The sequence below is a fragment of the Micromys minutus genome (genome assembly GCF_963924665.1).
Source record: "Micromys minutus genome assembly, chromosome: 10".
Lineage (NCBI taxonomy): Eukaryota > Metazoa > Chordata > Mammalia > Rodentia > Muridae > Micromys > Micromys minutus.
In genome coordinates, this window is record NC_137979.1 from 33,904,764 (window position 1) to 33,923,612 (window position 18,849).

The 18,849-nt window shown below is 42.4% G+C and overlaps 1 protein-coding gene across 1 annotated transcript; it reads right to left on the bottom strand.

Moving 5' to 3' along the window:
* Positions 1-16,298: 16,298 nt before the first annotated feature.
* Positions 16,299-16,940, bottom strand: LOC308426356 (high mobility group protein B1-like; the record flags this gene model as incomplete). The annotated part of the gene is made up of 1 exon (XM_080924073.1): positions 16,299-16,940. The coding sequence occupies one exon, from the start codon at positions 16,938-16,940 to the stop codon at positions 16,299-16,301; it is 642 nt and encodes a 213-aa protein (XP_080780199.1).
* Positions 16,941-18,849: the final 1,909 nt, after the last annotated feature.

Here is an 18,849-nt window from a genome sequence, read left to right on the forward strand (position 1 = left end):
GCAGAGAGTCCAATGGACTCAGGTTCATCTGGGCACGGGCATGAACTTTACGTTTAAGTAGAAAGGGCTTAGAACAATAGACAAAAAGTTATTTGTAACTGGGCAGTCTAGGTCAAGGTGTGGTCTTGTTGATTTTCCTCTGCCCTGGACCTATAAGTGTGGTTCAAATAACCACTTATTGCTTAGAGGGACAGCTGGCTTTCAGGGGATAGTTGCTGCTGTTTCAGGGTGTGGCCTCACCTTTATGGACGATTGCTCTCCTCTGGAGTTGGGTCTGTTAGGTGCTATGCTTCCTGGAATCCAAGGCTTTGGACAATAGCTCCCCTTTTAGCTTTCGGTTGTCCTGGAGTCATTAATATGCTTATCTATGAGATACTGGGAAGATAAGGAAGGCTTTGTCCTGCCTTGGGATGCATTCTGGGCCCAAATGAAAAGCTGGTGCTTTTTGACGTAAGCAGTTCCCAAGTACCTCTGGCAGCAGCATCGAAATCCTTAACAAATTCATTAACTTAAATCTGATAGAAGGAAAAAAAGAAATCAAGTGACTTTAAATGGAAGGTTATAGCTTAGAAATGTGTGTTTGGCAAAGAAGCTTAAAAGAAAAGGAAATGCTTTGGATAAGAAAAGGACTTTAGGTGGTAACTTTAACCTAAAATAAAAGGATTGTTCTAAAATGATGTGGCAAGAAGAGTGTACAAATCCAGAAAGCAGAAGCCCACGCAGAAGTAAATTTCAGTAAGTTGTAATGGGGAGAATGTTTAATAAAAATCTTCAAGGATCACATCAGGGTCACATTTTGTCAGTTGCTCTGCAGTCAGAAAATGGGACCCGAATCATCTTTTAAATTTGTCATTTGAACTTTTCAGCAACAGAGAAAAATTTATTTGCAGTTCAGAATGCCCAGGAGGAAAAGTTGCCATGGGAACATGCTCAGTGAATGCCTTTAAGCCCTGGGGAGAACAACACATTTTCTCAGGCAGACGAGGGCCTGCCCCTTCAGAGAAACACCAGGGCAAGAGGGTTCCAGCAGGCTCATGCTTTCCACAGCCTTGTTAGCCTGGGCACTGGAAGAAATCTGTCCTCAGCAAGGGTTTAAGAAACTACCTGGCTAAGTAGGCAACTGTGGTAAGGATGTCCCAATCCCAGAGAGAGGATGAACCTTCTGAAAATGTCCAAAGTGAGTTCCTCTTTAAGTCACTGAGGACAACCATGGAAGGGCCTCAGGTGACTCCTGATGTCGCAGATAAAAATATTCATATTCTGGAGTTGGAGAGGCTGCTCTGTAGTGGGCCTCAATTTGGTTCCCCACAACCGCCTATAACTCTAGTTTCAAAAGTTGGACATCCTCCTCAGGAATCTGGGGCACTTGCACTCACCTGTCTTCCCACATATAATTAAAAAAACATTTTTTAAATGTTAATTTTCTTCTCATTGATGGGCCTCTGTTGTATTCTTCCACTGATGAGTCAGGACCCCTGAGCAAATTGTGACATTGCATAGTAACCAAAGCCAGTGGAGGTGCATCAGAGCTGAGGTGTTATTATTGTCTGCTCCAACCTTGTAGTTTCCCTTAAAACTCCCAAGAGTCCCACACTGGGCCAGCAAAGTGGCATAGCAGGTCAAGGCTCAAGTAGCCACCTAGGTGTGACTTGAAGATTACATGTGGAAGAAGAGTTGTTCTCTCATCTCCCCATATGTGCCATGGAGTGCACACACACACACACACACACACACCACAACCACCACCACTAATAATAATAATAATAATAATAATAATAATAATAATAATAATAATAATAATAATAATAATAATTCTGTAGGGTAGCTGGGATGCTTATAAACTGTAACAATCACACAATACTTTGGGGCCGCACATGGGTTCAGAAGCCTCCTACCCTGACTCATTAAGCACAGAAGCAGAGGAAATAGGCCACTCAGTGAGGAGATGAGACCAACTTACTGAAAATGGCTCATGAGCTACTTTGGGAGAACAAGAACCTCTTGCTCTTGACAATCATTGAGAGACTTCATGACTTGAGGCCCCTCAAGAGACAGTCATCGACTGTTTAACTCACCTGTGTCTTTGGGGAAGAAAACCTCAAATTCCATAATCCAAAAATGCCAGAAGCGTCTACACTCTCTGTAATAAGCCAGGAGTTGAAGCTAAACTGCCACCTTTTCATAACCTGGGATGGAGGCTGGAGCATTACAAGGAAGAGGTTGGCAAGCAGATTTCACTCACATGACTCCTGGCAAAGGATGTAACTGCCTTCTGATGTTGGCTGTCTCCCTTTCAGGCTGGATACGGACCTAGCCCACCCAAGCCCAGAAGGGCTGAAAAGGCCAGCAAGACTTTATTCTTTGGAATCAAATCCATTCTGAGTCTCAACAGCTTCAAAAGTATCTTGAAGATAATGCCGCTTATGCCTGAAAACTGTTCAAGGAGACTTAAATGTCATTTCAAAGGAGAGAAAAATACAGTAATTCTGTAGGGTAGCTCTTAAATTCAAAGATAAGCCCCATTTGTAACTACAGACTCACCGGATGCTATCTGGCACACTTCATTGTTTTTCCTCTTAGGTCAGTGGCTCTCAACCTTCCTAATGCTGTGACCCTTTAATACAGTTCCTCATGTCGTGGTGATCCCCAACCATGAAATTATTTTTGTTTCTACTGAGAGACCTAATCGAGAAGCATAAGCTTATGCAGAGGACCAGGTCCAGGGTGAAACACATCTGGTCAGCTGCAGCCCCTGGGAGTCACCAGTCCTACTGCATTCCTTACTGCACTCAGGAGATAATGTTTCCCAGCTACGTAAGGCACTAATGGCTCCTCTTCTATAGCAGCTGTTAATTAATGACCAGATGTTCTCCATAGACCTCTTACCCAATCATGTAATACCAAGGCTTGGAAGCCCCCAACACCCCTCTCTCTGTTTTCTGATTTTTTTCTTTAAAAACTTCTTTCATTAGACCTCGGGTTTGCTTTTCCTATCCTGCTACATCAGGAAGGTTTGTGGCCCAAGCTTAAGCTCGAATAAAGACTCACACGTGCTTGCACTGGTATTGTGATTCCTGGTGGTCTCTGGGGTTTTTGCAATCTGGGTACAACACTACTTCCTTACTGTAATTTTGCTATTGTTCTGAATCATAATGTAAACATCTGTGTTTTCTGATGGTCTTAGGCAACTCCTGCAAAAGGGTCCTTCAACCTCTAAAGGGTGGTGACCCACAGGTTGAGAACAACTGTTTTAGGCATTCTTGGTGTATAATCAGAGATTATAGCCTTACATAATTTCCCTTTATAATTAATCCCACCGTGGGATTCCTGTAACATATCTTTCATTCTCCTATAAAATAATTGTCATCTCGGAGGTTTACTCCCTCAGTCTGCTAACCTTGGCTTGCTAACCTAGGCCTAGTCCTGGAAGCTGCTAGCACCCATACAATCTAACCTAGGTCTACAATGTTTTCAGCCTCTGAGACTTGCTGCTGAGGCTTACCCCTTCCTAGTTCTATCTGAGCTCTGGCTGGCTGATTCTGATTCAGAACAGCTCTGACTCAGCTGTTCTGGCTCAAATTCCTCTCCAAGCTGACTGAGTCAATCTGGCTTCTTTCTCTGTTTGGCCTAATACTAGCTTTGGCAGTATGTTTTAATCTTTTAACTCCTTCTCATTCTTTGGCTCACTTTCTCTTTGCATCCTGTACAACAATCCCGGTAAAACTGCCTCCTCCCTTTCCCTCTTCACTGTCTCTTAAGTAGCTTCCCTTCCCTCTCTCTTCTTGAGAGACTTGAGAATATTCTATTCTGTTAAATCTTTCTCTAGTTCATCACTTTGTCTGCCACTCAACTAGACATAACTTTCAAACACAGGTGCTTCCTTCCACAAACTAACTTTACTTCATTGTTTAGGGTTAAAGGTGTGTACTAAGGGCTGAGCCACATCACAGCTACAAGCAGTTATTTTCAGTGAATAGCACAATCTTGGGGTTCATAGTGTAATCAAATATCCTGCAACATATTCCTTCTTGTAAGTGTCTTTTGTCTTTTCTACACTCTTAGGATATAGTCACCAGTATGATTGTTTTTGCAGCCCAGAGTCTCATTCCTACACTTAGAAGTTCAGATGAGGAAGACAGCTATGCAAAGACCTGATGGCCTTGCTGTTCCAACAGCAGCCCAAGTGGGATGTGTGCCATGATTAGAGTGCCATGCACATGTATTGGATAACTGGGGCGATATGTCCTTCATCCTCCAAGATTTACATGCCTAAATTAAGTTTCTGTCATATTCTGCCTTAAGCTTTAAATGGTTTACAAACTTCATAATACAAAGGCCCTGCTATTCTCAGTGCTAATTTTAGGATCAGGTATAACAATACATACAGTTTCTATAGCCTGATGTCCCAGTAACACCCTCTTCTTTAGATTCCCACAGAAAAACAATTCAGGTCTGCAAGCCCAGGACCTTCTTGTACTCCCTTCCACTTTAGACTACAGTGGCTGAGACTTTAAAGAAAATTGTGTGTGTGTGAACATGGGGGAACCCACAGAGGTCAGAAGAGAAAGTCCCCCTTGGATCTGGGGTTATAGGTTGTTATGAGCCATCTCATGTGAGTGCTAAGAACCTAGCTTCCATCCTTTGGAAAAGCACCAAGCACTCTTAACTCCTAAGCTATCTATTTTGGCCCCTGGCTGAGACTTTTGAACCCTTGATAGGCAGGGTTCACACTGATGTTTAGCAGTGAAGAAATTAAGAACATGGATCTCTGTTGTCAACCTTTAAGCTTAGAAGCTCAAATTCTCATAAGGGGAAACCAAGACAGGATAGACAAGGAAAATTAGGGAGATATGGAAAGGAAAAAAAGCATCTCACTGTAGAGTCTGTTTGAGACTTTTGTGTCGCTACCGTCTCCGACCAGCAGAAAAGGAGCAACAACACAGCGTTCTTCTCAAAGCAGTTTATTCAGGAACCTTACAGCATGCAAGTTAAAATCTTTCTCTCCCCTTTCTGTCTCTCGTTTCTCTTTCTCCCTCTCTGCCCCCAAGTGCAGTCCCTTTATCCTCTCTCAACTCCACCTCCTCAGTCCATGTTGCGTGGCTGCAGTTCATAGGTCCGCATCATCTGGCCTGATCTCGAGTCATGAGTGCACCTGCGCAGCTCGCACGGTAGGAGTGGCTAATCTTGGGGGCAGGAGGAAGTCAGGTGCTAGTCACAAGACTAGGCTGGAGTCCCAAGTGCCATCTTTGGACTGCAGCCACACCCGCTCTCCACACTTTTGCCAGAAGAGAAGCAAGAATTTCAACACTATTAACCTTTTCTGCAAAGACTGCTTACATAGAAGCAATACTCTTTGTGCATAAGAATATTTAAAATAAAATTGTGTCTTGGTCTCCTGTGACACACAACTTTTCCTTATCAGCTGTAATCCTACCCCATGAGCCTCAGGAACTAAGCCATGATCTCATTTAGTGGAAAAGAAGTTTCTTAGCAACGCTTTGATATGTAACCCCAGAAGCCACCACAGCCAGGCCTTACTACTGAAGCCACGTAAGCCTGACCCACTGGAGAAGTGCACGCCCACACTTGGGTGTGGTACTATCCTTTCCCTACATGTCCATCTTCCTTTACTTAAACAACCAGGCTTAAATCAATGTTAAACTTCTTTATTTTTCTCCATACTTTTCGTATTGAGAGACATTCATATGATGTATTTTGGCCATGTTTTTCTTTCCTCCAATTTTTTCCAGTTCCTTGCCACCTCCCTACCTACCCAACTTTATGTTCTTTTTCTCTCTTTCAAAACAAACAAACCAACAAAACTCCAAAACAACAGGAAAAAGAAAAGAGAGAAAGAAGTATAAAAAACCAAAAATCAAAACAAACAAAATATCAGTAAGAGATTTCCAAAACAAAGCAAAATGAAGCAAAAAGTTCATAAAATACCATTGACTTCGTAAATCCTCTGCTTTATAAACTCCAATTCTGCTTCACCTTGACTCTGCCGGAATTCTTCCCTGTGAGAGTCAAGAAGCACAGCCCCACCTGAGAACTCAGGCCTCGGGTCTCTGGCTCCAACCCCCACAGCTTCTGAGAAGATAGCTTGACAGCCTGTTTGGAGATCCTTGGCTATCAGATTGATCGGGTACAGGCAGAGTAAATATTTTATGGAGGATGTCCTTTCCAGAGCTTCACTTGGCCTCTAGACAGAGTGGTTCTTTTCACTTCTTCATGACTTGAGCAACTCCAAGTTCCCAGCAGTCAGTATGCATAGAGCCCATTCTAGGGAAGCTCACTAACTTATCCACCTGCCTGTATGATTCTTCTCACGCTGTCTGAGCAATTATATTTAGTTTCTCCATCTGCCTATATTCCATATCCGAATCATCAATAAATTTCGACTTAACCTTCAAAAACATATCTAAACCCCATTTCTTCTTGAAAGAAAAACCTGTTTCTTCTCCAATAACTGGGATGCCAGAGAGCTTTGCTTCCTTTCTCTTACAGATTCCAGTGAGTCGAGACAGGCGTTTCATCTTTGAAACTGTGCTTTATGGGGTCTAAGAGGAGACTCGGCTGCTAAGAGTACCTGCTGGGTTTGCTGAGGTCTGGACTTCGTTCTCAGCCCCCACACTGGGTGGCTCACACCTGCCTATGACTCAGGTTCCGGGGCTCTGACTCCCTCTTCTGGCTTTCATGGATACTGTGTTCATGGACATAGACACCACCCCCCACATACATACATATAAAGATTTTTAAAATGTTTTAAAAATGGTGCTTATTCAGAGAGCTGACAATCTGATAGTGGATTAACACTCCCCAAAAATATCCTGAAATATGCATTTCTTATTGCATCATAATGTCACACTCCTCAGCACTACCTCTTCCTCTCCCTGACATAAGCCACCCTTGTCTGTCACCAGGACTATTGCAAAACTCTCCTAGCTTGTATTCAGCTATTTTCCTTCCTTTATTATCAGCATTATAGCCATGGCTATCCTGTTAGAGTCATAAATCAAATGACTCCTACTCAAAATCCTGCGCCAGATTTAAAGCACAAAGCAAAACCCCCATCATTGTGGAGAGCCGGAGAGATGGCTCAGCAGTTAAGAGCACTGACTGCTCTTTCAGAGGACCTGGGTTCAGTTCCCAGCACCCACGTGGAGGCTCACAACTGTCTGTAAATCCCGTTCCAAGGGGTCCAACACTCTCAAATAGACATGCATGCAGTCAGAACACCAATGTACGTAAAATAAAAAAATAGTACATATTTGTTTTAAAAGCCCTATCATTGTAAAGCACAGTTCTTATGATAAGCTAATGTCCCTAGTGGTCCCTCCTTTGTCTGTTTTCACAGTCTGCTACTTGCTCCAGCCTTTGCTGTGTCCTAGTCATGCAGCCTGGATCCAGTCTGTTTTCCCTGGATATATTTTGTGGTTTTCATTCATATATCCTCAGGCATTGCCAGCTTACCTGCTTGTCTCAACATTATTTTAGTAAGTCATTACTTAGTCACGCCATCTAAAATATCAGCCCCCCCCCAACTACCTATTTTCCCTATTTAGTCAGCGTTACCTAACATGCTACATATTTTACTTCTGAAGCCTTGCATACCGCCTCTCCCACTGTGGTTCCCCTAGCTCTCTGTACCCAAGGTTTCATTGGAAGCAGTGCACCTAACTATTAGGTGCACTTAATTTATGTGGGAAGTATTTGAAGGAGCAGTGTTGGAGGACTGCATAGGTTGCGGGGATGTGTGTCAGGTTGGCCTTGAACTTGTTATCCTCCTGGATATCAGCCACCCAAACACTGGGATTATACTCATGGACCACCATGCCTAGCTGGATATTTAAAAAGAGGATTGTGAAGTTTCACCTGGGAGAGTAAAGGGGAAGCATTTATCACCTGGGTTTTATTCATGTGGTACTTTAAAAGAATAGCTCCAGGGCTGGAGAGATGGCCGATGGGTAGGAGAGGCATACCGCCTGTGGGAAGTCTCTGTAGATTCCCAGCATCTGTGCTGGGTGGTTCATAACCACCTGTGATGCTAGCTCCAGGAAATCTGATGCCTCTGGTCTCCATGGGCACCTACATTCATGTATGCACACACACACACACACCCCACCCTACACACACACCATATATACACACACCACACACACACACACACACACCACACAAACATATATATATATATATATATATATATATATATATATATATATATAGAGAGAGAGAGAGAGAGAGAGAGAGAATTAAAAATAAATAATATTTTTAAAGTTTCCACATGGCTACAAATCCTTTGATGTACTCCTTAATGGGCAATAAAATTTGTCTTTCCCCCTGAAATCGAGAGGACTTACGACCTGTTTAAGTGTCAGAGGATGTCATGTGGCCTCTGAGGCTCATTCATAGAAAGCCCTGGAACATCAGCTTCTGCCACTGTCACTCAATCTTGATGCATTCTTACTAGGCAAGGAGGCTGCTAGCTTGAAGAAGTCACATGATTGGTAGACAGTTGTTCTAAATGAACGGGACCTTCGAGTCATCTCAACCTATGTTCTAAAATTAGGAGTGAGGAAGACTAGAAGTCTACAGGTCCAACATTCTGATGATAAGCCTAATGTGGCTACTGAGCACTTTGAATGGTGTAGTCTAGATCAAATTTCACTGAAAGTGTGTACTACATTCATGAAAATGTCAAAGATTTAGTACCTCACATAAAATGGAAAAAAAAAAAAAAACCTCTCAATAATTTTGTACTTTGGTCATATACTGAAGTGGCAATGTTTTGGATATATTACATTAAATACAATATGATTAACATAAATTTCATCTGTTTCTTTTTACTTTTAAAACTACAGCTATGAGAGGGCTGATGTAGCTCAATCGGTAGGATACTTGCCTATCATATAGGAAGCCCTGGGTTTGCCATCCAGCATCACATAAAACTGACATGGTGGTCCAGGCCTGTAATGCCAACACTCAGGAGGTGGAGTTAGGAGGGTCAGAAGTTCAAGACTAGCCTCTGCTATGCAGCAAGTTACAGCCCATCTCAGGATTAATGAGGCCTTGTCTCAAACAAAACAAAACAAAACAAAACAAAACAGAACAACATCAATAAGACTACTATAAAATTTAAAAATTCCATGTGTAATTTGCCTTCAATTTTATGGGGCAGCACTGGTCTAGATGAATCCATCTGCCAGTCATTGGTGTCATTTCTTACTATTTACATCTTAAATAGGGACCCAGTAATCATGAAGCAGAGACAAGGTCCATCCTGCTGGGTGTGCCTCATGGGAACTTCTTTCCCACCAAAGGGTGAGCATGATAGAGCCATTGTTCAACACCACGGTGCTTCGGATGGCCTGATACATGGAGAAAGATAACGGATCCCCCACCTTAATTTGTCCGCACTTCTGGTTTATTCACACACGGCTGTCGGGCGTGTTTCTGGAGGTTCTATATCGCAGTATCAGAGAAGCCCTGGGACAGGAAGTAAGAGTTAGGAAGTACAGACTTAGGCAAGAGTTCTCTAGGAGGGTCATCTGAGTCTAAGAAGACCGATGACTGAGGCACTGGCTGTGGTCTCAATGGGAGGTGATTCGTGACTGCCACCCATCCTGCTTTCCTTTGGGGTGCTGCCATCTGTGTCATGTCCAGCCCTTCCCAAAACCTCCATCAAGTTGGATGCATTAGCTCTGCCAGGTTCAGGGGAACCCAAATTGTGTCCTTGTCTGTCTACTGCCTCCTACTTGGGTCAGTAATCAAGAACTCTAATCTAGTAGAGTCTAATGCCACAAGCAAGAAAACTGCAAATAGATCACACAGAGGTTAAGGGCTAATCTACATCACTCTTGCCCCCCCACGTGCACTAGAGATTGGAGATACAACACAGTATGCTAGCCATTCTTTAAAACATGTCCTGAACTGTGAGCTCTACTCTGAAATTTGTATTATTGGCTAAGTTACCAACACTCTGTTGGCAAGGTGCTACTCTCCGAGCCTAATACTGCCATCTTTGTGAGATCAGCTATGCTTACTTGCAAGACTTTATCATGATAGAGCCTGTGGACTGGGGGCCATTGGACTTGAGTGTCAAGATACTTCTCCAGCCATCTGTATGCAGTTCTGTAGACTAGAAGAAGGGAGACCCATCTGTGAGACTGTGGGCAAGCCATCATCCATGCTGGGTGATGACTTTCCAGTGTGGCTCTCTTGGGGTCCCCACATTCCTGATAGTAACCCATTCCCCATGCTTTCTAAGTAAGTAATATAAACCCATTGGTTTCCCAGGTGGAAACTGTGGTGGAATTGTACTTTGGTTTGTCACTGAAACCTTAGAACCTACGCTGCAGGACTTGAAGACATCTTACATCTTTCCCGTGAGTTGTTTACTGCAATTGTTTCATAATGTTGCCTAGCACACCCCACAACTTCTGCCTTTACAGAAATACCAAATATCCTGTCAACACAGCCCTTGCCACATCCTATGACGTGACCTTGCACAGAAAACTATCTTTTAACATTGCATAGGAATATAGGGCAAGGGTGAAAATGTCTCCGCCTTGAGTAAGCTACCTTCATTATCAGAAGTTAATCTAACATTTTTCTTCTATTATTTTTCTTTTCCAGAAATTGTATTTATGAGTTGGGCATGATGGCACGTGCCTTTGATCTCAGCACTCTGGAGGCAGAGGCAGGTGGATTTCTCTGAGTTCTAGGCCAGGAGAATTCCAGGATATCCATGGCTGTTACCCATAGAAACTCTGTCTCAAAAAAAACAACAAACATATTTATTTATTTATGTGTATTAGTGCTATATGAATTGTGTGTATGCCTGATGTTCCCCTATGAATGAAGTTCCAGATGTTTTTGTGTCCATGTGGCTGCTGGGAACTGAACCCAGATCTCTTGCAAGGGCAACAACTGCTCTTAAATGCTTTAGCTGTTTTGTTTTTAAATGATTTTTTATTTTATTATTTTCAATTTCACCACTCATTCCTTTCTTGTTGATCCATACCTTGGTTATTCGTATCCTTGACTTGTTATTAAGTCCCAGAATGTGTGTCATAAGTACAGCTTCCTGTCAAGGAAATGAACTGGCTGGCACTGGACCTTCCTGGTACAGGCTTCTGCTCCTTGGGTTTCCAGGCAGAATGCACTCAAGTGCCTTCAATGAGTCAGGAATTATACAGAGGCCTAAGACGTCTGTGAAGGGTGGAGTAGGCTGTGAGTCAAGCCAGATCCTCTGAGATGACATAGCACAGACTCTTTCTATTGGGCATTATCTGTATTAAGCAGTGATGCCATTGCCCAAACAATTCTTTCAGCTGTGAAGTCAAAATTCTTGGGGAGAAAAGTTCCTTTGAACTCAGATTGTTGTTCAAGCTAAGACAAAGCCTCCTCTCTCTTGGGCCATCACCATACTCCATGACAAAGGAGCCACATGCATGCAAGCTTGTTCTCCTGTGCAGTGGGCACATATGAGGGTCCTGGTTTTAAAAACCCTTTCTTATCAATAGGCAAAGAGCTTCACAGTCCTTTGTTCTTTTTTTCTTTTTTAATCAATTAATTTATTTTATCTATGTGAGTACACTGTCACTTCTTCAGACCCACCAGAAGAGGTCATCCGAACCCATTACAGATGGCTGTGAGCCACCATGTGGTTCCTGGGACTTGAACTCAGGACCTTGGAACAGCAGTCAGTTCTTTTAACCACTGTGCCATCTCTCCAGCCCTCTTTTTTTTCCTCTAAATATCTGTATTTTATGGTACCTGGTCAATGCCATGACTATGTCCAAGAAGCTGCCAGAGTCTCCAAAAGGCATGTGTGCAATCTATCCTTGAACACTAGAGATTTGTCCTCCAATGTGTTCTCTGCTCATTCTTCTTCTTTCTGTGTTCCAATTTCTTTAGCAAAATCATAAATTAGGATGTGCACACAGACAGTAGTTTTGATAGTAAGCAATCCTTTTTGCTTTTAAACCATGCATTAACCTCATGGGACTAGAACATGGGAGCCTTCTTTTGTATTCTTGCCCTGGATCCTGTAGAGCTGGGAACAGGTCTTGCCAGGTCCTATGAAAATAGGGTGGCTGTTAAGGAGAAGCCTTGGGCCACACCATTTCCCATTTGTCCTTACTGCAAACCCTAGCGAGTGAAAATCATCTAGTGACATTTCTTCCCTGCCCATGATTGTAAATGGCCTGACTATGGCATAAGGAAAGTTTCCTTAAATAGGAAGAAAAATCATGGAGCTAACCAAGTCATCTTGTTATCTTGCTATCTGTTAGTGTGGGTTCAGGCCTTCCTTAGAGAGAAGCAAAACAAATCCAAACAGATCTGACAAAGGCCCATACTGACTAAGCAGGCCCAGAAAAGGACTAGCCACTGCATGCCCAGACTTTCGAGGACAGTAGATGTTCATTGCTGTTAATCCACCAGACTTCAGTGGATTAATCCGATTTATTCTGCAGGCACAGCGAACTGATCACCATCATCTTTTGTGCCCATGGAAGATGGATTTGTCTTATCCGTAGTTTGGCAAAGGGAGATTCTCATTCAAGAAGTTGCTTCCTGCTTTAAATTAAGCCAGAACTTGCTATGGGAGGGGGGAACCACATAAATGTTAGTAAAGATACCTTATTGAGTTTAGGTAGACATGAAGAGGAAGCAGAGAGTCTCTGCTTTCAAAACAGGGTAGCCTTTGTGACCAAATGACTTGTGTGTGGTATGTGTGGTATGTGGTATATGTGTATATGGTGTGTGTGTGCTTAAACCTCCATTTGTAAATGTTTAGGAGGCAAGTAATATTTAACAATCACAGCTCCTTAAGAGTTGTTTTGTGAAGTGCTGGACATGTGTTTATTTCTTCTTATACCCTCTTTATTCTGGAGAGACGAGGTCCCATGTTCGAGGAAAACTCTGCCCACGCAGTAATACTTTCCAAAGGTCTGCAGCTGGTTACAGTGCTGCTGCTTTGCTCTGGCCCTGACCCACTTTCTGAGCTGGATTGTGGCAGATTCTTTGGGCACTATTGTTCTGATTGTCACAAACACAGAGCAGCATCACCTCAGACAGTGAGGTTTGGTGACAGCAACCATGTGTTGGTCAACCTACTGAGATGAAGCCGACTCTAGAGTTCTGCGGAGTGCTTTGTCTTGAACTCTCTACCCCCATGCAATCCCTGTTGTCCTCAGAGTAAGAACCCATAAACTATTCCCCCTTAGTGTATTTTGAAGGTGGCTTTGTGACATGTGATAGCAGAAGTAAAGGAACCCCTGTTTTCCTATCTCCAACTCTTCCCTGGGCCATGCTCAGGGCTCTGCATCTTCTGTTAATTCTGAGGCTCTAATATTGAGTCTACTCTGAGGCTTGGAGTCCCATGATCTCCTTGGGTTCTATCTAGACAGTTGGAAGGTAGAGCAAAGCTCAGAACAGAATTTGGGAACATGAGTAAGAGCAGAGACAAAAGTGTGCAGGGTAAAATTCAGGGGAAGGCAATCCCCAACGTCCAACAGAGGTGAGGGGTAGAGACAGGAGACTCAGTTTTCTCTTCCTGCTGTATCCTAAGCTCGGGTTCCAGCTGTGATGTAGTCATAGCGATTTGAGTTGCACACTGGTGCACATGACCTGTGTAGCACATGATCTGTTTCCCATCATTGTCAATCACTGTTTGACACTCTTAATAATTTTTGAAAAGGAGCTCCGTGTTTCCATTTTTCCTGCTTCAGATCAGTGTGTAGTCATGGAAACTGGAGCCATGAAGGAGGCCACTGTAGGCATATTTTTTTTTCAGCCTATTTTAACAAACATTTAAGCTTTCCTCTTGCCCATCAACCCATCAGAGGTAATGGAAGAGAAAAGTTACTAGGATATGGGGGAAGTGGACCTGTTTAGCAATAGTTCTTTGGGGATGAGCTCAATTTTCTTTGCTACCAGTTCTATCCTATAGCAAACTCCAAATACAAAACAGCAGCTGCAGTCTAATCAGGAAGAATCTGCGGGGTGCACCAACTGGCCTGAGGCTGCTGAAGCAGCAAGGAAGCTTACCAGCTGTTCTTTAGTGAGTTTTTCTCAGTGCCAGTCTACAAGAGCTCAGCAATGCTATGTAAGGTGAACCAATACTTGTGTGTACTGCCTGGGCCGAGTCTCTTTTGTGGGTGACTGTTTCATACTTTCTAGGACCCAGACATACCCAGCTCAGAATCCTCCTCTCTCTTTCTCCCTCCTTTCCACTAGTTCCAGCTCCCCTTTTCTCTGCGCAGGTGTCACCCAAGCCAAAGCCACCCCGCCCATCACTTTGTACTTTTGTCAGGCGTTCAGAAGTTTGCACACCCTGCTGTTCCCAGATCCTGTTGTCTCCTTACAATCCCGGAGGCCAGCAGGTAAAGGCAAATTTGCCTTTCTCTACAGCCAGTCATTGTCCTGATACCATATCTTGTTCTTGATACAGTAGCAGCTGGCTTAATAACACTTGCCATTTATTATGCCTTTATTTGCTCTGGGTAGGTTAGAACCAGTTTGTGGTGTAAATTAGTAGTGCTGGATTCCCCACCACACCCTGCAAATCCTAAAAAGCAAAACAAAACCAGTTTAGTAATCAAGATAAGCAATAGTACATTGCAAAATAATTAAATGCAAATATTTACATATCAAAATTATTGCTACAAATACATAAACCAAATATTTAAATAAACTTATATTTTATTATTTAAATAATGAACTTTTTATTTTTTAAACAATGAAAAATAAATAATTTTTTAAACCTCTGCAATTATTAGTTTATTAGTATCATCCAGGACTCATGTTCAGTGTTCCTCCTCCAATTACATAACAAACGCAAATGTAAAGAACCCAAGTCAAAATGATATAACAGCCCTCCATCACAAAAGCCCGTAAAATTACAAGAATGCTATCTTAAAACACTGGCACTTTTAGAGAACGATAATCTCAAAATACCCCACAAAATTGCCAAATTGTTCCTAAACTAAGCCGATTAAACATGATTAATGAATGAGTTTGGGTTTTATAAAGAAAAGCAAATGGATTGGACAACTGGAACTAATATGCAAAGTTTATCCTCTTTCCTTGTATCTGATTTATAAAGGGACAACCACAGTATAGGAAAATATACCCTTCATTTTAAATGAGGCATACTTTTAAAAGCTGGCCCAACTAATTAAATATACCTTTAACAAGTCAAGTTTCCTGAGCAAACTGTATGTAAATAGAAGGGCAGGAGCATTATAGCCAGCTTCTCATGATAGCCTTCGCTGGGACTGAGGACAGCAAAGTGCCCGAAGTCTTGTATTTTAAGCTCACACTTTTGGGGATACATTCTCGGGTCTTCTTTAGTAGGGGAAACTGCATAATTATAACTGCCATTACACAGTAATGTAATATCTATTAGTTCTTCAAGGACAGGCTTTCAGATTGCTCGATTCTAATAATCCCATGGTGTGACAGAACTGACCACTCCTTGCTATGCCAAGTAGGTTATATAATCTCTTATCCAACTGATCACGGTTTTGGAGAATTCAACTATGGATGGAAATGTTACCCCAACTACAATATGCAGGGTGTGTGGACAAAAGCTTTTTTCCCGCTAACTGTATGAAAAGATATGCACTGTAATAATCCATGTGACCCAAAATGGGTAAAAGCAAAAGACTAGCTTCTCCTGGAGAAGAAAACTTTCAGACCTATGAAAAGGACAACAATACTAATAAAAAATTATATTTACTTAGAAGCATTCAGAATGTTAACAAAACAGCCGCAATTTTTTTTTTGCAATTACAGACTGGTATTCAGTTAACAGAACAATTATCTTCTTATAAGCTGCATCAGAGACAACTGAAGATGAAAAAAAAAAAAAAAAAAAAAAAAAAAAAAAAAAAAAAAAAAAAAAAACCCAAAAGAAAACCAAAAGAAAAAAAAAAAAAAAAACCAGAAAGAAAAAAAAAAAAAAAAAAAAGCCACCAAACTACTGTCCCCATATATAACTAATTTGTGCTGTGCACCAACAAGAACCTGCTTTAAATTTCCATGCCAATTTATAACCCCCAGACTGTACCAGGCAAGGTTAATGGCTATTGAAAATACCACCAGGACAGGGCTATCTAAAGACACATTCAGAAGTGTGTTAACTATACAAGAAAAGACACTGTACAGTTTAAAAACAAATCTTACACAGCCTTACATTTCAATTTTTTTCTTTAAAAGGAGTGAGTTGTGTACAGGGGGGTTAAATGCTTTATAGACAAGAAAAAAAAAACTGCGCTAGAACCAACTTATTCATCATCATCATCTTCTTCATCTTCGTCTTCCTCTTCTTCCTCCTCTTCCTCATCCTCTTCATCCTCCTCCTCATCTTCTTCCTTCTTTTTCTTGCTCTTTTCAGCCTTGACCACCCCCTTTCTCGCTGCATCAGGTTTTCCTTTAGCTCTGTAGGCAGCAATATCCTTTTCGTACTTCTCCTTCAGCTTGGCGGCCTTCTTCTCATAGGGCTGCTTGTCATCCGCGGCAGCGTTGTTCCACATCTCCCCTAGTTTCTTTGCGACATCACCAATGGATAAGCCAGGATGCCCACCTTTGATTTTTGGGCGGTACTCAGAACAGAACAAGAAGAAGGCTGAAGGAGGCCTCTTGGGTGCATTGGGGTCCTTGAACTTCTTTTTGGTCTCCCCTTTTGGGGGGATGTAGGTTTTCATTTCTCTTTCATAACGAGCCTTGTCAGCCTCTGCCATATCTTCAAATTTCCCCTTTTCTTTAGCAGACATGGTCTTCCACCTCTCTGAGCACTTCTTGGAGAACTTTGAGAAGTTGACAGAAGCGTCCAGGTGCTTCTTCTTGTGCTCCTCCCGGCAGGTTTGCACAAAGAATGCATATGAGGACATCTTGCCTCTCGGCTTCTTAGGATCTCCTTTGCCCATGTTTAGTTGATTTTCCTCCGCAAGGCAGAGTCACCCAGTGCCCGTCTGGCTCTCGCTTGCCCCAGCACTGTCTCTATGGAACTCAATGTACTCGAAAAATAAATAATTTAAATAATGAAAAAAGTTTAAATAAAGGTGAATTACTAGCAGTGCCATTCTAAGCCATGTAAGAACTTGAGGCAAAAGGAAAAACCAATAAGATCTTCCTGCTAGAATATTTTCTCTCCCATCCATCCATAGTCTGGTTCATTTTATATCCAACATCCATTCATCTATTTACCCATCATCCATCCAACCATCTACCATCTATCTACCATTAATCCATTCTCCATCCTCCCTCCATCCATCCATCCATCCAACCTTCTATCCATTTATCCATCATCCATCCATCCATCCATCCATCCATCCATCCATCCATCCATCTATCCATCCATTCATACATGCTCTGTATAATTCACTGAAGCCTTACTTACATATGCTAGTCATCCAGTTTACTATATACTATCTGGAGTCTTAAGAAAAGTATTCCTTTTCTCACTGAAACAAATGTGAAATGATTCATGTAAACAAATATGTGCTCATATAAAGAAGAGCACCTAATAATACAAAATGGACAATGTTAGCTAAGTTGAAAAATAAAGAAAAGGTTAATATAAGGAAGAGAAATTATGTGTGAAAAGGTCTTGAGTCAAGAAATTATAGCACAAGGTGAGAACTGGTCAGTGTTATTTGAGAGTAACTAGAAAAATCATGGGGTCTCCCTTTGGTTTCAGTCATGAGAAGTAGCAAAATCAGCCCCCAGAAAAAGAAAAGACATCGTGGGAGACCCAAACCCCAACAGCTCTATAATTTATTCTCAAGGTCCTTGCCACTTAAGGAGTCTACAAGACACTCACATACAAGATCTATGTGTGTCTTGGGTTACTTGGCTCTCTTCCTAGCATCGTGAGACTGTTGCTGCAAGTGTAAAGGTGGTCTGGGAGGTCGCCTTCTCTAGGGCTGATGCTGTGCATGCGGTGGTCAGATGGTGTCCCTTCTGAGGGGCTCAGGGTGCTTTGTCTAAGGCAGAGCCAGGCCAGTATCACCCCTGTCGACTTCTTACCAAACTTTTCTTTCCTGTTTTTTATGTCACTCCCAAAATTTGTAAAAAAATAAATTTTTTTTTTTTTGGATTTGGGCCCCTAGAAGTCCAAAGAGGAGCAGAGTAGAGTTCCTGGCTCATCAAGCCCTGGCTCTGGCATTTATCTTTCCTGATTCTTTGCTGTCAGTGCCCTTCCAAGGTAAAAGAAATAAATGGATTAAAAAGGACACGACTAGATTATTGCCTCTGCTTTTCCCAAGGCCACAGATAGAAGCTCCAAAGGGTTTGGAGGCTAAATTTTATGATCTGTATTTTTTCCTTGGCAGCCAGGCAGGATTTAGGGGAGGAGGTCTCTGCTATCGAATATCTATCGTCCCTGGGGGAGCCTAGGCACACAGAGAGGAACGTTGTACAGAACTGGGGCTGGCTTAGCTTCATCTGAGGTTAGGATTTACAAGATGCCATATTAGGTTACAAGAGACAAATGTTAAGGGGGCAGCACCCTCCATTCCCTGGCACGCCCGTACCCTTGCCTCCTGCCCATTTTCATTGCTGCCATGTTACTGCCATCTTCCTTTCGCTTAGACTATGGCAGAGGTCTCGTATTTGGTCTCCCAACTTTTGTTCTTACTTCTCACAAATCCATTCTCCTCCTGAAGCAAAAATGATCTTTCTGAGTCCTTCGTCAGACCCGCTCCAGTTGGCCAATAGCTCTTGGCTGACACCATTTGACTTCCCAGCCTCATTGGCCTTCTTGTCATTTGAGGAGCACCCCGGGATCCTGTAAACCCCAGGATCTTCACCTTTACTGGATCCTCTGCCTGACTT